This window comes from Aspergillus clavatus, genomic scaffold, assembly GCF_000002715.2.
Source record: "Aspergillus clavatus NRRL 1 1099423829805 genomic scaffold, whole genome shotgun sequence".
NCBI classification, from domain to species: domain Eukaryota; kingdom Fungi; phylum Ascomycota; class Eurotiomycetes; order Eurotiales; family Aspergillaceae; genus Aspergillus; species Aspergillus clavatus.
Window position 1 is genome coordinate 3,942,640 of NW_001517094.1, and position 24,350 is coordinate 3,966,989.

The 24,350-nt window shown below is 48.7% G+C and overlaps 3 protein-coding genes across 3 annotated transcripts, besides 18 other annotated features; 1 reads left to right on the forward strand and 2 right to left on the reverse strand.

Moving 5' to 3' along the window:
* Positions 1 to 62: 62 nt before the first annotated feature.
* On the reverse strand, positions 63 to 1,408 carry ACLA_031240 (putative dimethylallyl tryptophan synthase; the record flags this gene model as incomplete). The annotated part of the gene is made up of 2 exons (XM_001269816.1): positions 63 to 198; positions 261 to 1,408. 2 exons carry the CDS (start codon positions 1,406 to 1,408, stop codon positions 63 to 65), a joined length of 1,284 nt encoding a protein of 427 aa, XP_001269817.1.
* A 3,962-nt stretch (positions 1,409 to 5,370) lies between these two features.
* Positions 5,371 to 5,409: a microsatellite.
* Positions 5,371 to 5,410: a microsatellite.
* Positions 5,411 to 6,400: 990 nt separating this feature from the next.
* Positions 6,401 to 6,429: a microsatellite.
* Positions 6,401 to 6,433: a microsatellite.
* Positions 6,434 to 6,813: 380 nt separating this feature from the next.
* Positions 6,814 to 6,857: a microsatellite.
* Positions 6,858 to 6,879: a microsatellite.
* Positions 6,880 to 6,897: a microsatellite.
* A 1,033-nt stretch (positions 6,898 to 7,930) lies between these two features.
* Positions 7,931 to 7,998: a microsatellite.
* A 548-nt stretch (positions 7,999 to 8,546) lies between these two features.
* Positions 8,547 to 8,596: a microsatellite.
* Positions 8,566 to 8,595: a microsatellite.
* A 3,322-nt stretch (positions 8,597 to 11,918) lies between the features above and the next one.
* Positions 11,919 to 11,951: a microsatellite.
* A 1,842-nt stretch (positions 11,952 to 13,793) lies between these two features.
* Positions 13,794 to 13,846: a microsatellite.
* Positions 13,794 to 13,847: a microsatellite.
* Positions 13,848 to 14,573: 726 nt separating this feature from the next.
* On the forward strand, positions 14,574 to 15,488 carry flbD (putative MYB family conidiophore development protein FlbD; the record flags this gene model as incomplete). The annotated part of the gene is made up of 1 exon (XM_001269817.1): positions 14,574 to 15,488. One exon carries the CDS (start codon positions 14,574 to 14,576, stop codon positions 15,486 to 15,488), a length of 915 nt encoding a protein of 304 aa, XP_001269818.1.
* Positions 15,489 to 16,661: 1,173 nt separating this feature from the next.
* Positions 16,662 to 16,693: a microsatellite.
* A 733-nt stretch (positions 16,694 to 17,426) lies between these two features.
* Positions 17,427 to 17,462: a microsatellite.
* A 1,085-nt stretch (positions 17,463 to 18,547) lies between these two features.
* Positions 18,548 to 18,597: a microsatellite.
* Positions 18,561 to 18,592: a microsatellite.
* Positions 18,598 to 21,430: 2,833 nt separating the features above from the next.
* Positions 21,431 to 21,460: a microsatellite.
* A 13-nt stretch (positions 21,461 to 21,473) lies between these two features.
* ACLA_031260 (putative glycosyl hydrolase) lies at positions 21,474 to 23,706 on the reverse strand (the record flags this gene model as incomplete). Its single annotated transcript, XM_001269818.1, has 3 exons — positions 21,474 to 21,593; positions 21,686 to 22,761; positions 22,824 to 23,706. The coding sequence occupies 3 exons, from the start codon at positions 23,704 to 23,706 to the stop codon at positions 21,474 to 21,476; spliced, it is 2,079 nt and encodes a 692-aa protein (XP_001269819.1).
* Positions 23,707 to 24,350: the final 644 nt, after the last annotated feature.

The following is a 24,350-nucleotide window of genomic DNA, read 5'->3' on the forward strand; positions in this document are numbered from 1 at the left end:
CCCCATCCCATCACTCCCTAGTTTGCAAACCAGGTCATGATTCTCCCTGTCCTTGGGGTCGATCACAATTTCCAAGACTTTCTATAACCACCTGTCTCAAAAGTATGCAGATATACGCTCAAATAGGCTTTCTCGTTTCGATATGAGAAGGATATCAATGACTGGAGATAGTTCATTTCATTGACATCTCCATCTGGGCTGCAGGTATGGTTAAGCATACGTATAGTCAAACAATAGGTAAGGTATGGGGCTATACTCACTAATATGAGAATAGATTCGCCTTGTATGATTCGGCCATTTCCGTCCAACCTCTTCGGGCACAGAACGTGGCGACGGCATCTGCAACCGCTGCATCGCTCATACCAAACGTATGGAAGTAGATTTGAGGAGCCGGGTATCGCTCTTTTGGCGAGAGAGTAAAGTTGGCTAGCAGGGGAAGTCGTTCATCGACCTCGGATCCAAGATTCAGGTATCCATCTCGGAAGTGCGAAGGCCCTTCGGGGATGTTGATCAGATCCCAGAGCTCCCGAAGTTGCTCCAGCCCCCTCATGGCGACGGGATTCCGACGTCGGTGTCCCAGGGTCCAGATGTCCTCGAGATGCTCCCAGTCCACCGACTCCTCCGCCACGTATATCTTGATACGTGACTGGCTCGGATCGACCAGGTCGCAGGAGATCAGGCGCGTGGACAGCGTCTTATTCCTGTGAGACTTGATGTACTCTTCCAGGATGGATAATGGGCCAGCCAGCTTCTGACCCCGGTCCACCTTCCGGACCGAGTCGAACATCAACTGATCGATCGGGACGCCCGTCGCCACTGACTTCAGGTACGGATACATATACATCTTGACCTCGAACCTGCTCCCGTCCAGATCTAGGCCGAGCTTATTCTGCGTGCACACCTGGCCCCGATCCAGGCCGCGTTCTCGGACAAACCTCGCCTCGTCATCACCCAGCACCAGATCCTCCTTGAACTGCGTAAACCACTGGAGGTCGATCGACGGATCCAACCGTGCAAGCATGTCAAGACACTCCCAGATAACATGCGCATTGAAGGGATCCTGCTCGGTCCCGCTCAGGGGCCCGATGGGCTCGAATGCGAAGCGTACAACCGACCTGGAGCAATTCAGGCTCAGTTCATACGGGAGACCGAACCGGCTGAGCACGCTCATCCACCGCTCCTGGCCGTTCGCCGGATACGGCCCCAGATACGGGACGATGCATTTGTGGTGCACGCAGAGGTGCACGTACTGGGCGTGGATGTCATAGCCCGCGTCCCGGAGCATTTTGGCTAGCATGGGTCCGGTGCTGTGCCACCAGTCGCGCTGGTCCTCGTTTGGGAAGGTGAGGACTTTGCTGAGGAGCTGGAATGGCTCGAGGGTCGTGTTGGGGCTGTTTTGGTGAGGCATGTTGGGCTGTGTTGACAGAGTCCTTACTTTACTATGGGAAGGAAAGGTTGTTGCAACGCCGGGTTCTGTAGACTCTTGAGAAGGAACAATGATCATGGCGCATCGCTTTATACTCCAAATATTCCACGCATAGAAAGTTCACAGTATCATTATACAGTCTACGATCGTCTGCTGACAGGAATGAGTCGAATCCTTCCTTGGCTGCTAATATATGATGTAAGACAGACACCCTACTAGCATCGAATAGCATGGAGAGACAGCATCTGACCCCCTCATTATCCTGTCAGCTTCATCTTCACAACCGTGACTTACTGTCCTACCTGGATCAGTTCAATGGTCAAAATTGCTACTACCACCGGAACTATGTGTTCACACACACACACACTCAGGCATGCAGACACATATCGTTAACTCCGGACTCCCGACCCCCGTAGTTCCGCACACAGTATACTAATTGATAGCTTGGCTTGGAACCCGTCAGACGCAAGCGCCAACATATTCACCACTGGCTCTGGCTCTGGACAGGATGCCAGTCGAGGGATCATCATCCATGCGTCGGTGTCAACAGCGGGAGGGTAGGTCAGGTCAGGTCAGCACTACTTCCAAGGCCTGTTTCTCGATTCGGCTAGATATAGTCTGACACAATTCCCTTGACGGTACTCCGTATTAATGTGCATTTTCCCCGGGTCCGGTATGTGTTGATTTGGTCTTTCGGGTTTCTGTCAGCACCTCTCATTGGCAATCTAGATTGAGCGTGTCGGATACCGTCGGTGCAGAATGAGGATCTGGAGATAAGCAGAAGCAGCCCAGTTGTGATCAGGATCGGAGTCTTGGCTCTTGAGACGAAGAATGGACGGACGCTAATGCATCCTCAGAAATGGGAACAATGTCAGAGCCGCTGGAGAGAGATACCCGGCCTATCTGAGAAATTGGCACCGTTATCGAAGTCTGCGTCTGTTCGAATAGCCTGCTCGAGTGCTCAAGCGACCTTTTTAAGGGTTACCGGTACTTCAACGCAACCAGGTGGGGTTTTCTTTGGCATTGTTGGATGAAATTCCAGGCTTTGGTGCAGAGTACTGGAGTCAATGAAGATCGAAATGGAAATCAAGGGATCACATCAATCTACCTTTGTTGGAGGGCGCCAGGATATTTTATCTCGTCTTAGAGTAGACCTTGGCTAATCGTTGAACGCATCTCGAAGTCGCCTGTCATATTCGGTTTTGTCTTGTACTTTCGCTCCCTATGAAATCTCAGGTCTTTTCTGCCCAGTAGTACATCAGAATTCAATAAAAGTCCTCATCGTCCTCATGTCTCTTGGCGAAGCTCAGTTGGTTGTGATCGTAAAAGACACGAAAGAGGCCACTAGGGCTCCTAAGGGCAGCGGTATACCAGAATGTTCCCCTTTTCCCCAACTGTCTCTCAGGATTGATGAAACTGTAGCAAGACGCCGTCATCATCGATGATGATAAATGAACCAATTTTCGTCACAGGCTCTCGGGCCATAGCTATCAAAATCTGAGACAGGCTTCGAAAGAAGTTAGTCCTTATCGTCGACTCACAGTGGCCGAAGAATTCGGCTCTCTGGCTCCAGTACGCGAGTGTATGAAGTATATCACTCTCTTTCTCTTTGGCAGAAGACTATGTTATCTCTTTGCGAGGTAGGTGACGAGATTTGGCTATGGTGTCCAGCCTAATGATAAGTATGGATCTCCAGTGTCAGCGCTCAGTCATACATAGATGTTCAATGCTTCAATGGAAAATATATTTTCAATTCTTACTCTCTCTATATGACTTCACATATCTGGATGCAGGGCTGAGCATTTTGCGTGGTGCGGGTTAAATAGCTTCACCAGGCGTCGTAGATGATAATAGTGATGACCATCACCTCGAACCTTTCTGTACTGGCCGCTCCGTTCTCTTTTAACCCAATACAGCCTGTAGCACGCAACAGCCTTTCGCCATGTTTACTCCCGAACATGGCCATGAAACACTATGCTTGCCGCCTTCTTGGTCAGCATGTCAGGCTGAGACTATCATGAAGAGAACGGCAAGACCGTCCAGCGAAGGTAGGAAACGGAGCATCTACGAGCAATCCGCAAGATCTACATCGCAAAAGTTGACGCACCTCCCTGGCCCGGATGAAGACGAGGACGAAGCTGCTTTGCTTACGGCGGCCCACAAGCGAAACCTGGAGTGTATCAAGATGCTGATGGAGTACCGTAAGTAGCGCAGCTATAGGTGATAATCGAGTCCTTACTAGATCCTGGAGCCGACCCATCATTCGCGTCAACTCCCGAGAGACCATAAAGCGCTCCATCCGGAAGCTGCTCCCATATTGTGGTGGCCATTGGGCCCTAACTGATGACAAGCTGGATGACCCCAATGTTTGTTGAGTATCTCATTCAACATGGTGTTGATATCATGGCACCCGCAGACAGACGGTGCTGCGGTTCACGCAGTCTGATAGAAAGCAGGCCCGCGAGCACCTGGACGATAGGTCAGAGGAAGAGACAGGTCAATCTGACATAGTAGTCTATGTCCTTCGCTTAGTGCCATCCAGAAATTACAAGCGATCCTATCAGCAGGCATCAGTATCCATGTCAGAGCTACCCCAGCGGGCAAGGGCAGTGCTCACCTGGCTGCAGAGGATTTCTTCCAAAAAAGAGGATCTGTTGCCTGATTCGGAAAGGCGCAGATCATCGACTTTACCGATAGTAAGAGGCACACGGTGGTTGACTATCTGGCATTGGCAGGATGTAACAAGTCAAGAAGTGCTATCGTTTTCCTTGTTGCTGGGAATCTGTATGACTCCTTGATAGAATCTGGGTTCATTGTTTCTAATGAGGAGCTGCCATGGCAGACCATATTCAAGTTGATTCCTGAAGATTGCTATCAGTCGTGATCCACTCATGGTTATTATTATGGAGAGTATAGGAGATAAAACTGAAGAGATGATGATGTACCTGCTTGAGAGCACCTAAAAGGATTCATCCATTGGATTGGTCAAACTGCGTATCGAATGCGGAATATAGAATACTCCAGTCTCCAAGATACAGGAGATACAAGAACAAAACAGAGTGAAGAGGCTAAAGGACAAAATTGCCCAAGCCTCATCTCCCTCTGACCCAAACAATCGTGAATGATACATCCACAATGCTATTATCCTCATTGCCGACTCTAGAACTACGACACTACCAGCTCCGCTTAATCTGTGCAATGTCTAGAATGAGCTGAAGACTGAATAGTCAAACACATGGACCATCGATCGACGAGACGAGTCATCTTCCTCATGCACACAGGTCCATATCAGGGCGGAGAATTTGTCAGAAGAGGATCCAGTGGGACCGTGGACGTTGCTTTTGGCACAGAGGGTGGATACAAGAACGGCGCTATCAATTCTGCTGGCTTGATCACAGCGGCAAATCAGCAATTTATGAAATGCAAAGTGTGAAGTGAACTAACGGGGAATAGTCTGGACTGTGGGATCTGATCCTCCAGTGGGCGTATGGGATCGACCATCTCAATCCTTCGCATCTCTCCTGAACAGGACAAAAGACAAATCGATCGATCAAGGCTAGGCTTAGCCACCATTACCAGGAATTGGGATCAAGATGTCAGATCGATGGAGCGGGATTCGTCGCACTGACGCCCTTCCTTACAGGATAGACTAGGAAGAGGCCGCGCTAGTAGAGTCGATTGGATTCGGCACGGACGCCCTGAAGTCTGGATCCTGGTTCTCGTGTGATCCTCTTCCATGGTCCCCGACTTCCCGGCCTCAGAGTAGCCCAAGGCCATGGTAGGTGATTCGACGCTCTTGGGAATATGTAGCACCAAGCTACGGATGACTACCCATCCACTACTGCAAAGTCCACCGTGATCTCTCTCGCAGTTAGCGCTACTCGGGATCCAGTATTTCGTACATATACGGAATAACAAGGGGTTTATTATGTGCCTATCTCTGACTCTCTCTCTCTCTCTCTCTCTCTCTCTCTCTCTCTCTCTGTGTGTGTGTGTGTTTTGAGCTCTGGTTATACGATTTCCATCAGGTAGTTGACCTGCGCCTAGGGTCTGAGATTGAGTTTCGACGGAGACGATTGGCTTCTCTTCTGGTGCATCAACCACCTTATCATGGTTGGTCCGGATCAGGACGGTTCGGTTCGCCCACCGATTGGGAATACTCAGTGAAGGGTCAGGAGGATTTCAACCTTTTGGGTTAGAGTTTGTTGGACTGCGTGCTGTGTCCGATATGCAGCCGCACAAACACAACTGTCTCTGGTCTCTATCTCCATAGACTTTAGGCGAACTCCATTGAATCTCTGGCACGGCCCGGTGGGGGAGTTGGCAAGGTAACTTTCACATTGACAGCGGAAAGCCTGCCCCTACTGGAGATAGGTTATCCGCTTCCGAACGGAGAAACGGTAGAACCAGATGTCTCTACTTTCTGGGTCCCAAAGGGGCCGTTGAACCAGACCCAAACACTCTGAATCTATACCAAAAGAGATCTAAGAAGGGGAATGCAAGTGGACACCATTTGTCAGCCATGGCGAGTCATCCGGAGTTGACTGCGATGCAGCATCCAAATACTCAAATACTCCGTAGTGCTATCACATCACATTGCATCTGAGCCAATCCTACCTCCGGAAAAAAAGCTCGACGACCAAGGAAGTGGCAATTGGTGGCTAGGGAAGGAGAAGAGAAGAGGGTCGTACTCGCATAGCGACAACGCCTAATACAGATCCATAGTAATTACATGACCTCCAAGAGTGCGCTGGAAAGTAGCACGCTGTCTGAAGCGGACATCCACAACATGCATAGCTCATATGGATCCTGTGGTGATAGCCATGATGGCGATAACGCTGTCCAGTGGTCTATCAAACACATGCCTCCGCAAGCATTCAAAGAAGGGGAAAGTAAGTGGAACAGCAGCCGCAGTCTCACCCATCAGACAGCGTATTTGGAATCCGGAGAAGACAGGTACCTGCCTCCTCCCGACTCCTCCTCCTCCTTCTCCTCCTCCTCCTCTTCGCGTAGAGTCAGGAAAGCGACACAGCATCACAAGCCTGGGCTGTGCACAAGACCGCCCTCTATCAAGCAGTAAACTGCGATGAAGTAGGAGGAGGAGTAGCACTACAGAACACACTCCTACTGACGGTTTGGGAGTTGAAGTTCGTATTTGACGGGATGCGACAGTAATTTCCCAAAGCGGCAGTCGGCGGCGCTTGGGCGAATCGGGAACCACTCAACCACATGGTCCCCGAGCGGGTACAAAAACTAAAAACTGGAGCCCGATCAGTTCTGTAAGACTGTAACATGGAAGATACCGTGATACATATGACAACGATGAACAACTCCTGCTCCTGGGAAGGTCGTACACAGGCGGCCTACCCGTCGTATTTAATGTATTATTCATTTTATCTTTCTTCTCATTTCATTTCATTTTAATTTTTTAATATATATATATATATATATATTTAATGTCATTTGATATCCCTTGTAAAGAAATATTTTCATGCTGAATAATGCCTCCAGTAAATAGTAGTATGCTTGGATCTGGTTCTTCCTCTCTTGATAGTCGATTCTTTGGGATCTTTTATTCTTTCCTGCCTCTACGACCCCCGCTTAACCGTTTCCCGGCCCAGAAGCCAAAATGAACTGGAACTCTCAGTCAAATAGTCCCGAGAAAACAGCAGAATGTACTACTAGGCATGACTCCATCGTCCATACATCCTATGATCCTACCCTAGTTTGCAAATAGTCTGCGTACTTTTTGTTCTACGTAGTACTTCCCCCGCCGGCGTTAATCCGCACGATCCTTGAGGATCGTCGCTGGTTACGTGTTGTCGGATCGAGAGCTCACGCTTTCCAAATCGGAATACTACTATGTCGTCAAGCGGGATGGAGTTCTTGAGAAGGGTTGGAATTTGAATTCTTGGACTCTTGATCTTGATATTTGATAATCGACATTCAGCTTTGGGTGGATAAATGCTCTTACCTTTTCCGGCCATGACCTGATGGTAAGGTAGTAATAATCTGCAATGCATTAGATGACATGTGTTTGACGGAATCTGCTGCACGACTGTTTCTAGGGTCATTGATCGGGGGTGGTCTAGTTACTCTGAGTACACTCTCCAGAACGCTCATTATCAATTACCCTTGTCAAGGGTTCCATCTTCCTACGGCCATAATCATGGTCATGGTAAGACAGGCCGAGGTAATTAATACATCCACTACAGTGGAAATCTGTCTTTACTCTCCATCCACCGTAGTGCCCAAGCTCGTATTTCCAAACCGCATTTTCCATGTTTCACCTCAAAATCTAGAATGCTCAAGGAGCCGCAGGATTGACAGGTGGGGTGCTCAGACCCTCCCCTTTGAGGTTCGCAGGCTCGCAGTCGCAGCTGCTGGAGGCCCGACAGTCAGGAAACAGCAGCGGGATGCGAGAGGACCGTTCGCTCCACTCCACTCTTTGCAGTCCTTAGTCCTTACTCCTTTTTGTCTGCCCTTTGCCCTCTGCCCTTTTAGTGATTTAGTTTTTCATTTGACTTGATTTGATTTTTTTATCTGCTATTTAATTTATTTTAATCCTATTTTTTCGCCCTCGTCTCACGCCCGGGCTCCAGGTACGTTACACCGCCGCTGGAGGAGCCTTTTCTCATGATGTTATCTTGAGGTCAGCGATTCCATTTTCAGCCTCCTCTTTTGTCTTGTTCTACTGCCGCCTTCATGATTAGAGGCAGTTGCACTGATGCGAGTTGAATATCCTCATTTTACTGACTCTCACTCAGTCAGTACCTTCAACCTTGTCTACTCAAAGCTGGTATCGATGGCCCCAGGCATCAATATCAATTGCTAATCATTTATCGTTTTATCGTCAGCACAACTGACAGGGACCATCCTTGTACCCGCACACTAAGGAAGCAGACTTACCAGGATCAATCTCAAATACTTCCCGTGTCTCTGATTGGTACCCAGGCTCAGGGTACGCTGGGGAGGCGTAGGCACTAGGCAATAGGCACAGGGTCATGTGTCTACTCCGTACTCCACCAGATGCGACAGATGGGGGGATCCTATCCTGGATCAATAATGATAGTCGCGCATTGTTCAACTCTAGTCTTGGTCCAGTTGGCTGGATCGAGGAATGGTGATGCTGTTGCTAGTGATGATGATGATGATGATGATGATGATGATTTTGCTAAACAATCCAAAATATGACAGGTCAACTCGTGGTTTCGTAAAACCACGGCTATTCTCAATCTCCCCTTTTTCTTCGAACTTCTAGAGCACCGTGGTTTTCTGGATTCATCGCTGATCAACTGATCGACTGAGGAGTTCTCACTATTGTCTCTGATCCTTGGGACAGAAGAGTAGGGAGTAGGGAGTAGGGACTCGGTATTATTATTGATGCATGGTTTTTCATCTCGTTTGTTGCTTGATGTAGCCTGTAGGTCGCACACTGTACCACGAGGGTGGATCACAACGACTCCGTCCACATGGCTTTTCTCGTTGAACCCGCTACGGCCCAGTAGAGTCTAGAGTGTAGACACTAGAGTGACAGATTTGACACCATTGATGATGACTCAGTCTGTCGGTCATCGCCCGGCGAAGAGATTACTGGATGGGGTATGAGGATGAAGACCAATCCAGACCCTCACTGGGCTGTCAACTGTCAAGAGTGTCAGTCAGGTAACAGGTTAATAGAATTCCTCGGTCCTCCATATGATTTTAACCTTACTCTGGAGATGTTCGGCTGTTACTTTGCTGCGTAGATCAAACATCCTATGGAGGACAACCATTTTATCCGATCAAATGCGTCTAGTTGCGATCGAAAAAATAGAACAAAAGAAAATAAGGACAAAGCACTTGGTACTTACAGTCAAGGCCATTCTCCAACTTCTTTGAAGTATCAACGCTTATCCGAGAGTCGGTACCAGTCGGTGTCCTTCATACTGTACTCTAGATACTACTAGATAGGAGATAGATAGTAGCTTACCAGCTCACAGCTATCAGAGACATTCAATCTATCTCCACACTCAATACGCGACACGCAGGGTTCCAGACCAACCAAGTTGACCCGTCTATCATTTCCTGAAACAAGCTTAGTCGGGAATGTCCCCGAATGACAAATACCTTAAAGTAGTTGACCAATCAGAAGCTTCCTCAAGCGAGGAGTTCGTCATGTCATGCGGTTCAGGGGTTCGTGCTTTCCTTAGCCTGTACTAATTGTCTCTCTTTTTTTTCCCTACCTCTCTGTTTTTAATGCTTGGAAAATTGTGGCTTTCTTCTATGATACAGTAAGAAATCCTTGTCAATAATACATGGTAATTTATGTCACCAGCTACCTCTATCCATATAGGTACTCCGTAAGTGTACTCCGTATACTTGCATTGCAGTATTGATAATCAGGTACCCCGGAGGTACAAAACCCTGCAAAAGACAAGTCAGATTACCCGACTGTCCATTCTGAGCAATCACTTCCGAGATAGAAAAAGGTCATTGATCTGGTTCCCTAACGGCTTTTCAATCTGAGTTCCTGAGGGGCTTAGGCTATGTATCCAATCCTTCTCTCTGCGAACTGCATCTTCGATCTCGTTCTCCAGGCTAACCCCGATCCACAGAGTCTGTAGCAGCGATCACTTTGGAACCAACAATCGGGGGTGGCACTACTTTCTGAAATAGGACCAGAGCTAAGAGCTAGGCTACGGATACTCCTGCTCCGACTAATGAGTAATGAATGGGTAATGGCCGACCCTCAAAAAAACAAGGAAAGCGCCAGCAACGATCACTCCGATCACAGAGCATTAACTTGGTAGTTGGGTCCTGATCGTTGACAAAGCTTATTATTGCCGTGCCCATTGCTGCGGTTCCATGGTTCAGCAGGGAATAGTCGATTAGCCATCTCGATGAATCAATCACCATGTACGAATCGGATTGCGCTATAGAATTCTCCGATGCCATTGGGGCGCAAATTCCCATAGCCGACCATCGGCACATCCTATATCAACATGTCAATCAATGTTATCAGACCTTGTTGGGATTCGATTCATGCTGATAGTTAGGTATCATAGTCCCGTCATCTAGTCTTGACTTTCCCGGTGATCTTTTTGACTTTCCGGCTTTCTACCTTTTGGAGGGGGGGGGGGAGACTGTGGCTCAGTTTGACAGCCGATGTCACTCTCGTTTTTGTTTTCTTCTTGGCCCTCTCATGTGGATATTTCCAGATAGCTTGAGTGGTAGCCTGGTAGGGCCAGGGAGGGGGGCCGCTATGAGAGAATCCCGACCTCCCCGATGCTGTATCATGACCTGACCTGGAGGGTTGGGATTTAGACCAGACACTGTACGCAATTGAAAAGGGTGTAGGACAGTTCATCAGCACCGGCTGCATCATGCTGACGCGCGGCCTGATTGGACAGCGCTGCCGAGACTTCCTATTTCTAAGTAGGTATGTAGTGATATATCATCATGCCGGGCGTCACCTCGCTAAGGTACCTGTCTACTCTGTCGCCGGTACCTAGACGCTTGCATGCTCCCTCGCGATCTCCTCGTCTCAGATTTTTCGATCGATCACGCTCCCGATCCATTTCACGTTGTTCAGCATTGGACAGGAGAAAGACTCCCACGGGAAAACCCTTCCAAAGGAGAGAGGGTCCGGAAAGGAGGTGGGGGGGGGAGGGGGGAAATCAGACCTGTCAATCTTCCATTTGCATTCTCGAACGGAAGCGAAGTTGACACCCGCAATTCGAGCACGGTCCCTGCAGCGAAACGTGAGTCAGGATCTCCAACATGAGGTAGGTGTTGGTGGAGCGTTTGCACTGTTTCCCTTCTTTCTACCTTTGCTTTTGGACTGCCCTGTACGCCATCGCGCTGTCGGACATGAACTATTTGAAGGTTGTGGGAACCTGGGGCTGCGCCATCGCGGCTGATCGCGCTGTAGGCGATGCGGTTGTTGTGTGTGCAATTGTGCGAGTTGAGCTTTGAGGGGCTGGGATAAGAGTGTTATTTCATCCTCGAACTGTAGGATGCCATTTGATTCTCTTGTTGGTCATGGAGAAATAATTGTATATGAGCATATGAGCATATAATTCTGTACGAAAAGTTCGGATAATAGTATGAATATGTAATTAATAATCTATGTGTATGAAGACATACGGAGTACATAAATGACCAGGTTCGTAAGTAGCTTAGTACGGAGAATGTACGGAGTAAGTAAGGATAATGCCTGTCAATATTGGTGGCGCCGACAAGCAGGTAGCTACGTCGATTGAAAGCAGCGGATTGGCCAGATTCCCGACGATCACAGCCAAAGAGGGTTAAAAGCCAAAGACAAATGATTCCAAATTCCCAAAAAGACGCTTGATGACCAGGCGCCAATCATCACCCCCACTCAACGGTTCATCTTCATGTCTGGGTAACGGTCCACGGGGAGTGGAGAGATCAGGATAGCAGCCCAGAGCCAATGGTGGTACGCTGTGGCCCAAGGGTGGACATGGCTGGCTGAGCACTGGAAGACTCCTTTTTCTTTTTTTTTTATTTTCTTTTTCTTTTTACCCTTTTCAGTAATATGGGTATGAGATATGGGGTGTTTTTGGTCGTCATCTCTCCAGCCTGCATGTGTATGCACTATCTACTATGTAGGATTCAGGAGATGAACGCTGCTCTTGATGACCAATTCTCAAGGATTCTACTCATCCCTCTTTCGGACTTGATCAACAATAGTTTTCTTTCAGGGATTGTAAGCCTGAGAGGATGGAATTCTACCAGGATGAACAATGCAAGCAAGAAAGAAGATGACCACATCGCATTACTCTCGGCTACTCCTCCTGTCCAGTCCAGTACGTACCATCATTCACATTTCGTAGGATATCCTCTCCTGCTCAAATCTGACTTCCAATTGACTTCTTGGCACGGGTCCATTCGTCCAGATGTCCATCCAGGCCGTTTCTGCCGCTCCCGTTTTCCTGTCAGGGCCTGAACTTAGAAGAGCATGGACCAACCGCCCATCGGATCTCAAGACTTGTGGATCTGGAAAAAAACGAGAAAAAAAAACCTAAGCAGACTGACTTCGCTGATGGAATCACGGCAGCAGATGATTCAAAAAAACTTTCCCCTACATGATATACAAATCGATCAATGAAACTGACGACATGACATGATCGGCCGAGAGAGTCATATCCTATCTACCCCTGACACAATCTTCTCTCCGATACTGAAATGTGGAGCACTATCGATTCAAGAGGCACACCCGCTCACTCGATCTATCATACTATTTAATCGCCTCTCTATAATTACCAAGTGTCGGAGGATTTGATTTGGGCGTCTTGCTCTCTCTCTCTCCTCTTCCCCTGAATTAGCGTGACCCACCGTCGATGCCTGGAGTTGGGTCAAGATGAAGAGTCATCACTAGTCTGGTGACTTTATACGAATGCGAGTGCGAGGATGGATCTGATCTGGACACTCAGTCCAGTCTCCCGGAACCATCGTAGCAATCAGCAAGTAGATAGCAACTAGCAGCAGGATTCACCAAAAAAAAAAAAAAAAAAGATAGTAGAATGTATGACATTGGGATCAGCAATGGAGGATCGATTTTGTTTCATCGCATCGAATGAGCAGTAATCCAGACCTACCGACCAGAAGGTCTCCCCGTTGCAATACCGATCTGGTGGAAGACTACGAATCTACGAATCTACGATGAGTAACTGTACTCCGTAGTGGCATTTTTCCCCCGCGATCTGCAAAAAGCCCAGTTACTACTGACTACTGCTCGCTAACAGAGTTCTGTCTGTCTTAATGCAGGCCTGCAATGAACATTATTTGATAGCTTGGTGAACCGGGTTCTTTCTCAAATCTTTCCTTCCTTTTTTTATTTTTTAATGTATTTTTTTTTTCTCTTCTCTGCGTTTGCTGAGTTCGGATTCGGTTATTGATAATCGGTACCCCTGTCAGATTGATCATTGATGGCTTGGTAAATTATCTATAGTTTACCTAGGTAGGTTCCCAGGTTCCCAACAGTTGCTCCGAATCCGATACAGTACGTGGGAACATACCCAAAGAGGATACTGCACTTGGACGCTCCATTCCTGTTCATTCTTTACTGCCCCACTACGCTGTGTACTGTACCTAGGTATTCTAAGAGTCAAAAGACCTGCGTTAGGTATTGTTTGGTCGATAGAGCTCTCTCTTGTAGTATCCCAGGAGAACGAATATTGCTACTTATCATCAAAGTATCCCTGGCTGATGATTATCATGAGGATAGTCGTCCGAGTCTCCCTCTTACAGCCTCCCATGTCCAAACTAAGCTTACAGGCGAGCTGTCGTACTGTAAATCTTACATACGGAGTACACGTCATGTAATGTACAGGGAAGGTGGAAAATCGAAAATCAAAAATTAAAAATAAAAAAAATAAAAATAAAAAAAATAAAAAAAAATCAAATAAAATCAAATCAAGACAGAACCCAGAAAAATCAAAATAAAATATTTTCTTTTGAAAAAATAAAAATCTATTATTCCGATAACTGTCAGCTCTCCGAGATCTTGGATCAGATCTTCTCCTATAGCGTGCTCTTCTTGTGGAGCAACACAGCAGTAGCCATTTCTTTTCCTCTGACCCGTCTCCCTGGTCAATTGTCTGGATTGTGAGAATAAATAAATCCATGGCCATCGTCGTCTCCCTTAGACGGATCTTCATTGTTCATATCATTTTGATGCTTTGACCCCCTTCTGGTATCTTCAGCTCTGCATCATCATCATCATAGCCTATATCTATACAACCTTCGGCACCGCCCATCGACCCTGAACTGTCTCTCCATCGATCAGAAACTCAAAAACATCCACCCTTCTCGTTCACCCTGTCCAAGGCTTGGTGTTCGTCATTCTCCTTCCACCGTTACTTAGCAGAAATACTCAGCCTTTTGAGTTGCGCGCTAAACGTCTGCTCCCCCACTGTAAGACCCCAACTCCTTTTCAGCCAATCTATTCCGCCCATCCAAGTATATTATTACCAGCCCAGCCCCAAGCCTTGCCGCCCCTCGTCCAAAAAACCCTCTTCTATTATACTGGTTGTCAACCCGTATACATACTTGGAGATGCCATTCCTCTGACTCTTTTTTTTTCACAGAAGAAAGAGATAAAATAAAATAACCGAGATACATACCGACTCATTTACTTGACATGGCTCCCACTCATCGTCGAGGACCCTGGGTCCCAGAGGAAGATCAGTTGCTCCTTCAACTGGTGCGCGAGCAAGGCCCCAACAACTGGGTTCGCATCTCACAGCACATGCACTATCGGTCCCCCAAACAATGCCGGGAGCGATTCCACCAGAATTTGAAGCCCTCACTGAACCGGGAGCCCATCTCCGCTGAGGAAGGTCTGATGATCGAGCGCATGGTCAACGAGATGGGCAACCGGAGCGACAACGCAGTCAAGAACTGGTGGAACGGCAGCATGAACCGGAAGAGAAGAGGCCTCTCGGTGTCGGCCGCCAGCCCCTCCCGCACTTTCCACGGCCGCGTGGAAGCACCCTATCCGCGGGCATCGATGGCCCTCAGCAGCCCTCCCAGTCGATCCGGCTACTCCATCTCCCACGACAGACCCCTCACCTCGTGGACTGATTCGCCCACTATCGAGGCCCGACGAGACTCCTCCGCTGGTTGCTCTCGGCAGCTGAGCCCCATCTTCACTCTTCCTACTCTCAACCGACCCGTTGAAACGCCCTTGACTTCCCCAACCTACTCAGACGCCTCCCGCGCCCCTTCTCTCGGCTCTCCCTCGATGGTCTCGGATCACAACTCGGTTTCCTCCGCCTCCCCACGAACCGTTGCCTCACCGCAGCTTCTGCCTCTCCTGGGCGACTTTCGCAGACAGAGCCAAGGGCTCGAGGACGTCTACGTGAACCATCCCTACGCCCGCCTGAAGGTGCTCGAACCCTTTTCCGACGCTGCCTCAAAGCCACGCTGGATTCCCGACCCTCAGCCCTGGAATCAGCCATCCACATCGCTATCGCAGAGCTGGACAACTTCAGAGCCTGTCAAGGCCGAGCCTCGTCGAGATTCGCGGATGGGCCTCGACAACTTGCTTAACTGATGATGTCTGCAACGATTGGATGACTATTCCTAATTCTCGAGGTTTCTTTTTTTTTTTTCTTTTGTCTTTTGGGCAGCGCCTCTGTATATATGAATTTCCGACCTCTTGTCTCTCGCTACATCAATTGCCGTCACTGATTTCCTTTGTCTCATGGTCTGTACAATTTTCTTTTTTCTTTTTTTTTTTCTTCGTCTTTTACTCGATGGGTTTACCTCCACGGCGGGCCACGTGGAAAATCCTCCCTACGTCTTTAACAAAAAGCATGATGGTGGTTCCTTGGAACAGTTTTGTTTTGTTTACATGTGTGATTCCCAGGGAAAAGGGACAAGGCGTGATGAGCCTCATTAATTGTTGACTGTGTTTTATGGACTTTATAATACCCCCCATTGTTGAGCGCCACCATTCTTGCTCTGCATACCAAAGGAACCAATGAATGTAATGTTTATTTTACGAGTTCAGGCTGGAATATCGGATATCAATAATTCAAAAAAAAACAAAAAAAAAAATCCAGATTAGAGATCTTGTTCGAGGGTTAGAGATTGGCCAAAACAGGACATGGAAGAATATTCCGTAACCCATTCAGAGCACCAGTGGCTGTGGCTGGCTGTCATGTCTTCCCTGTGGAATGCCAACATGCTCACGAGGACTATGCAAGGGGTGGCCACTCTTCAGACCAAGGAAATGTTCAGCTCCCCATATACGTGACGGAGGTTGTCTGTAAGTTCAGTATAGGTTAGGTAGCCTATGCAGGTGGGAGAGACTGAGTACCTAACCTATCTTGCAGACATGGTTCATGCTCATGTTCATGTTCATGTTCCTCGCATCTCTTGAACCCCGACTTGTTGGGTCTCGTATAAGAGGGTACTTTCTCACACGACAAGTCACGGTTTCTTGGTATCCGTTCCCCTTCCATGGATCTTACTTACTATCTATCTATCTATCTAAGTAGGCTTCTGTGCCTTTTCCCACCCACCCACCCATCGGGCTTGGTTTGGTTTGGTCGATCTGGAAAGGGTTCATCCTAGGACTGGACCTGGACTAGCTGGGTCAGAAGACTGCGATCACTGGACAGAAATGGATCAGTGGTTAAGCGAGTGCGCAGACGCTGGGCTTTGCTGCTCTTGTCGCCTTGTGCATGCAGGAGACTAGAACCAATGGGGAGGGGGAATTGGGTATTTTTTTTTTTGTTTTTATTTTTTTTTTATCCAACGGTCTTCTGGCGAGGGTTGGGAGTGGAAAGAGATGTGGAAGGGGATGTGGTGGGAATGGGGACGCGTTCATCAAGGCCATGGACATGGATATGGATATGGATATGGTTCAGGTTGAGCGGAGCCCTTGTTTGCTACTTCGCTTCACTGCTGCTTTGCTCCTTTTTTTTTCTCTTTTCTTTTCTCTTGCGAACAAATCGAAGCCGGATCGTGTGTGCAGCAGAGGCAGAGGCACATGTCTGTTACTCAGCCTGGCTTTGGCTTCAAGGGGACTAACTACTGTATGGATGGGCTATGGAGTATGGAGACTAACTGACCTTCCCTGTTTGATCCACGATCTCCTGGTCTGCTTCATCGGCTGTGGAGTCTACTCCATATGGCGTACAAAGTCCTGGGACTGGTGGCATTGCCACTCCAGTCAGTCAGCCACACAGCTCGTTTTGGTTTCTTCTCCTCCAGTCATCCGTCATCAGCTTCCTGTGGCAGAATGACTCGCCACCGCAGCCTGCAGCTGCAACACAGCGAGGACTGACTACTGAGCAGTCTAGCTCGCTAGGGTTTTGATCCCTGCAGGAAGATCGTTGTGGCCCCATTGTCCAATGCCCACGGCTGAGAAGGATGAAACGAGCCCCCAGCTCTACTACTAGTTGGTCGGGCCTTAACAGAGCCCAGTATAGTTATGGGGAGCAAGCCCTCCAGCCACTTTTTCAGGCGACTAGTGAAAAGGGGGAAACAAACAAACAAAAAAAAAAAAAAAAAAAAAAAAGTTTAACGCCTGTGGTATCGCCTGGATAAGTGTGGCTGCTAGGGAGATCCAGCCAGCGCCTCAACGCTACGGCATTCCTTGTCTCACTCTCAGCCCTCTTAGCTGATGGGGGAGGCCCGATTCGATCTGTAGCTGGGTTGTGATCACTGCCGGAGAGTTCTGCCACTAGTGTATCCGGTATCCAAGGGATAAACAATCAATAGAGATATGCACCTCGTCTAGCATACCCGGATCGAGAACGATGAACGCCCTGTCCTGTTTCTCCAAGAGCTTGAATCCCTCTATGTATGTATGTCGACTGCAAGATAAACGTGATCTGCGCGAATCGACCGACAGACTTTTGACGCTGGAATTTGGAATTCTTCCCAAGTAACTAGTCGTTCTCTCTAGACTGCTTACGGAGTAGTCTGATTTCGCTTCGGCGCACTGTGACGTCGATTATATATATGGCTCTGATCTATCTACAGTCTACTACAGTCTACACCCAAGAAACCATGAGATCTTCTACCATGGAAAATCGTCGGTAAATCATTGAGACGCTGGTATCCTTCTTTCAACTGCCGATTCTCTTTGAAACGGTGGTGGTGCTCGAAGAACAAAGGCCCAGAGATATAAATAACTATGACTGACCTGCATGAGAGTGTCTTGTTTTTTTGTTTTGGGGTGTTGGGTGTTTCGAAACAACCGCTGCGTAGATCACTTTATCAATTTGATTTTTTTTTTGTTTTTTCCCGAGGGAATTCCTCTCGATCCCACTTGCGGTTCTCATTTGTCACACAGATGGGGGATCGAAGCGATAAGCGAGATCGTTCTCCTCGACCTGTGTGCACTGTGCAGTACTGCGGTTAGTCGTTACTGTTGGTTAAACAGTCAACAATAGACCCCTGGATTCTGGAGCTACAGAGTGTAGAACTCAAATTCTTTCTTGGTAGATAGAATATAGATACTCGCGGCGTACATAGTCGGTAGATTCATCACCACGCAGGAGCTGACTCGTTCTGTTCCAGATTGAGAAATAACCTTGATCACCAGGTAGGCACTGTGCAGTAAGTAGACTCGATTTCGAACAACGATCTGGAGATATCCATTATTATCACTATCATCATCATCATCATCATCATCATCATCATCCTCAGCTGAGAAAACTTCTTCCCTTCTCCCTTCCCATTCTGGAAAAAGATCTCCATCTCCATCCGGCTACTAGATACAATGACCAAGTATATACTCCTTATGGCAGTCGTACCTCGTAAACCCTTAAGTAAAAATGGATCTGTACTGGGTCCATTACGGGCCGGGATCCTTTGAGTGGCCCCGATTTACTCGCAGCGTTGCACTCGTCGTATTTCTACGGAGTGCTTTCTATCGGACTATCCAGTAGCTCACGACTAGACTACCAGAACCAGGATCCATACTTTTACAGTTTATCTGGTGAGATTTCTTATGTGAAACGGCCAGGCGAGGGGGAGTCCATGGTTGTCGTGACTCGTGATCGGTTGGAGGTGGCTGTGGGGCGGTTTGACTGATGGATCTCGGATAATGAATGGAGAGGGCTTTGGGGAAAATATCAGTTTTTCTTTTTTTTGTTTTTTTTGTAACTGTGTTTCATCAACTTACACAGTACTCTGTATCCGGTAGGTTCTTACAGTCAGGAAATATCCGGTAGATGGATAGATCCAGTATCAACCCCCGACTCCGAGTCTGGTCTCTGGGCTGAATCCATTCTTCCGATCGACATGCATACTACTACATACATCAATGGCATCCAAATCTACGGATAGCTCTCCGTCCAGAGTCCCAATTATTCGATCACGATGAGACTCCAGAGACGAAGAGAGTATTCCCGGGACTTCTGATAGGTCTCTTCGCCTCACGACTATTGATTTTTTTAATATACTCCGTATGTACTCTGTATGCGGAGGCTGGAACACTGACAGGGGTACATGTCCCTGCCTCAGTACTACGTAGTTAGCGTCTGGTATATCATACCGAGTACGTCCGATGATCGCTAGTTCTGTTGACTGTGGTACAGTACGGAGTTCTCCGTATGTGTTTATTATTCCGTACTAGTGGATCATTGGTAAAGTAGCAAATAAATAAGTTCTGTCAGTGTCAAGCAGACGTCTAACTAGTAAATAATTTAATCTCGAGCGAAATGGGGTGAGGGATGATTGGGTGTTGGGCTCTTTCGGGAAGCTCGAAGATACCTTACCAGGGCTATGCTGGATGAGGTTAGTGTACCCGCCTTGCGGATCCAGCCGCGCTCGTCGACCATCCATGACCTGGGTATGGTATGGAGTATGGGGTATGGTATGGTTGGTAGGATTGTATTCATACGTCGGTACCGTACTACAAGGCCAGTTGTATCTTACTGTATCTGTATAGCTCGCAAACCAGTATCCGTATCCGGGCAATTAAGATGAGGAGGTATACTACTAGTAACGTACACCAGTTATGACACCCCAGATATGGAGTACTGTGTAGGGAAATGAATTCCAACTCAAGGCAAACAGGTCAGTCAAAAGCCAACCTCAGTACTCCGTAGTCAGTACTCCGTCATCTTCCTGTTTTCTTTGCCCTTAAGCCATCGTCCCATGATCCCCTAGTCCCCACAGGCCACAGCAGGTAATACAAAACCTAGATCCCCGCCTGCAACTATCCCCGAGTCAATCACACAAGCCTCGCTCTGGTCAGCCGGTGGTCTCTGTTCCGCCTTGCCTGGCCTGCTTGGCGGACTCCTAGTCACTCCTCCGTAGTCTATCTAGTTTCTACTGTATGTGTGAGTGTGTGTTGTGTGCTACCAGACTAACACAGACCAGCGAATAACCTTCCCTTTTTCGGGGCGCATTCAGCGAGTTCACTAGATCCAGCCACAGCCCCTTTGCTGTGCCATGCTGGTTTGGACTTGATCTACCAAGTACCAAGTGCCGACTGACAATCAACGACAACATCATCCAGGCAGGACTCCGTATTTGTCACTGTGGAGCCTATCCAAGTCCATAGATACTCAGAAAAGAGCTTGATACAGCTCCCTACGTCAAGATTTAGTGACTTGCAAGCGCCGTGGAGTGTCTATCAGATGCACACTTACACGACTAGCTGGCGAATCAAAGCAACCTCATATGCCACTACAAGTACTCCTACACAGTAGATACTAGATACTAGATACACAGTGCACAGGACCTAGTAGCATCCTTCACGGACGCCCCGAGGTCAAAGCACAAACTGCTTGCGCCCAAGGGGTTCTCCCTGTCAACCCACGTGGGTCTGTCACATACCAGCCGTTGCGACGATGGAACGACATAACTTTACTGTATGCTGTGTACCTAGGTTTTGTTACGTCTGTATTCTTTCTTTCTGTATTTGTCTGATCCTGGGTTCCCTCCCCCGACGCAATATTTCATACTTACGCTCCGTACGTACTCTGTAATCAAAGCACAGGAGAAGAATCCTGTCCAAATAATCCACACCCACCATGCTCTCTAGCTCAGCATTTCTCCTCTCTCTAGTCTCAAGTCTCAACTAACTCCCTACGCCGTAGGGAGCTAGGACTTGACTGGGGGCCCGGAACCCCCGGACTCAGCCAGCCAGCCCTCGCCCCTTCAACGGTTTTGGTTATGGCTTTGCGCCTGGACAGGGGTTCGCGATGATGGGGCATGGTCGGAGTTGCCGAATTATCCTTCCCCCCTCCCCCCTGGGTGCTTATGCTGATGGCGTGCATGGCCATGGCTACGTTTCCCGCAATTACGTCGTCCGGTGTGTGCAACTGTGCACTAGGATGTCAAGGATTGTGTCGGCATGACTTGCAGTCTGCAGCTGGCTGAATGTGCAATAGTGTCTACTGTCTACTGCCTGTCTAGACTAGTGTCTACAGTTCAATCTACTCCGTACATGTGATCCTCCGCAATCCTGGCAGCTGGCTGGCTGGAAGGATTCGTGTTGGTTGGTGATCCGCGTTGGCTATGCTGGTATTATTTATTTATTTATTTATTTTTTTCTTTTCTTTTTCTACTTTCACCCCTGGGCTGTGAATGGCGCTTGGGGTGGCGGAGATTCGGATTTCAAAGTATGGAGCTTATGGGCTCTGGGAGGGTTGGGGTCAATCTGGTAACCAGGTGTTGGCTTAGCTAGAGGCTATTCACTTTTTCATTGCTATTGCAACAGATGGATTGGTAGATGGATGGGAAGAGGGGGGGCTATGGGATAGGCCGCGACGGACTTTATACCCTGACAAAGACTGGCATCGTCTCGATAGGGCACGCGACCTCGACCTCCTGTCCTCCCTCGTGCACTTTGTCATCCCCCCAGAGTTTCCACGATGCCCCTACAGGCAGATACGCCGAGATTTTCCGCTGTCCAGCCTCGAGCACCGGCACGATGAGATACTTGGATCCAAACAGGTACTGCATTTCAATCTCCCAGGCTTTCCTGTCCTCTGGGAACTCATAGAACAGAGTCCGAATCACCGGTGTGCCTCTCTCATGCGCTTGTCTCATCAACCCCCTGGTGTAATCCCTCAGCTCCTCGCGGATGTTTATGTACTTCTTGCAAATTTCGTACACCTCCTCTCCGTACGACCAGATCTCATTGTCAGCGCCTGAAGCGGTCGGCTGGCCGGCAGGTTTGGGCTCACGGTCACCGTGGAGCCGCATTACGGGGCAGAATGTACCCCATTGAAACCATCGGGTGAAGAGCTCCCGAAATGCGGGATCATCTGGATTGCCCCCGTGGAAACCTCCAATATCTGTTGTCCACCATGGAATCCCCGCCAGCCCCATGTTGAGTCCCGCGGCGAGCTGGTTGCGGAACGAGCCCCAGGAGGAGGCAATGTCACCGCTCCAGACAAGAGCACCGTACTTCTGACTGCCAGCCCAGGCGCACCGCAGCAGGTTCACGATGTTCGTCTGCCCTTCGGCCTCCATCCCTTCGTAGAACGCCCGGGCGTATTCCTTAGGATAGATGTTGCCGATCTGCAGGTTGCTACCAGCTTGGTAGCGGTAGATGTCAAAATCGTAGATCGAGTATTCTGGCTCTGCTTCGTCGAGCCAGAATACCTTGATCCCCTTGTTGTAGTAATGCTTCTTGGCCTTCTCCCAGATATATTTCCGAGCTTCGGGGTTCGTTGCGTCAAAATGGGTGATGTCCCCGTCACACTGCATGGCCACTCGAAGGCCGCGGTCGTGCCGGATGAGGAGACCCCGTTCGAGCATTTCAGGGTAATTCTCAGACAAGTTCTCGACCGTTGGCCAGATGGAGACCATGAGTTCAACGTTCATTTCCTTCAGCTCTTTGACCATTGCGTCTGTGCACAAGCAATCACATTGTTAGTATTCCGCCGCTCCTACCAACGGGTGAGGTACTCACCTGGGTTCGGCCAGAACTCGGGGTCGAATTTCCACTCCCCCTGATGTTTCCAGTGAAAGAAGTCTACCACGATCACGTCCAAGGGAACGTTGCGTCGCTTGTACTCCCGTGCAATATTGAGCAATTGCTCCTGATTCCAATAGCGGAGCTTACATTGCCAAAACCCGAGACCATATTCCGGCATCATTGGGACATAACCGGTCACTTTGCTATATGCCTCCTCAATCTCAGCCGGAGTATCACCGGCAACAATCCAATAGTCCAGCACCTTGGTCGAATAGGCTTCGAAACTCATGGTGTTTGTTCCGAGCACCGCTCGTCCTATACCAGGGTTGTTCCACAGCAAGCCATAGCCGAGAGATGACAGAGCGAAGGGGACACTAGCCTGAGAATTACGATGTCCCAGTTCCAAGTCGGTACCCTTGAGGTTCAAGAAAGGCTGCTGATACTGACCCATACCGTAGATCCTCTCGCTAGCGTCGAGCGACTCTAATCGCATTGTGAGATGGTAGTCTCCCCCCAGAATGGGCCGTAACTCGCGCGCTTCGATCTCCAAGGCGCTGCATTTCGGGTCCATTGGATCGCGTCGATGGCGCGCGTATTCCTCGAGCAATTTCTTGCCTTGCGAGTTGTAGATTATGATCTTGCCGCGGTGGGAGACAATGGCTTTGATTTTACCGTTGGTAATGCTGGCTTCCTTGTCAGCTGGGGTTTCAACAATTGGTTTGTCCGTGCTCGGTTTCGAAGAAAGGGCCCAGTCTTCGTTGGGCATAGACGCCAGCTTGGTAGCCCGTATGCGGAAAGCATTTTCACCCCATGGCTGAATCCAAAGAATATGATCGTCGAATCTATAGACGAGCTTATCGTCTTCGGCATAGAGCATTTTGGGCGTCGTGGACGGTGGATAGCGGTTGGAAAAGCACAATCGGTGACCACTTCAATTGTTCTGGTGGATTGTTAGATCGGATAAAAGTGTTGGGGAAGCAAGTAGCTCGGGTATGGTACATTGATATAGTACGCTGAGAGATCAGCTGCGTCTTCAATCATCGGCCAAATCGGCCAGCGCATCATTCCTGATCGTTAGAACGGAGGCCCACACCGTGTGCGGTTCCAGCGGCCACAATACCCGTCATCCTCTCCTTGTTGCGAAATGGCCACAGGGGCAGGATATATGGTTGTGGTCAATCAATCTCCTCCTCGGGAAAAGTCCTGTGGAGGCGGAGGTGGAGGTGGGGGGGATAGTTTCTTGCAAACATGATAAGAGTCGGCCAGCTCATGGATGCGGAGAAGCGCCATGCTTTCATATTCAATCCAGTTGGTTGAACCTCTTCATGAGAGCAAGTGAATTTAGGCTAAATTTGCATGGGTTGCAGGGCACAGTATGAGGGGAAGCATCATCAAGCGGGGAAGATGGATTCGTAAGAGCATATGGCTTCCGTAGAAGATGCTATCATCAATGCGCCTTATTGGCATTGGCATAGGATATAAGATATGTTGCAGTATGATGCAGAGCATAGCACATCTTGC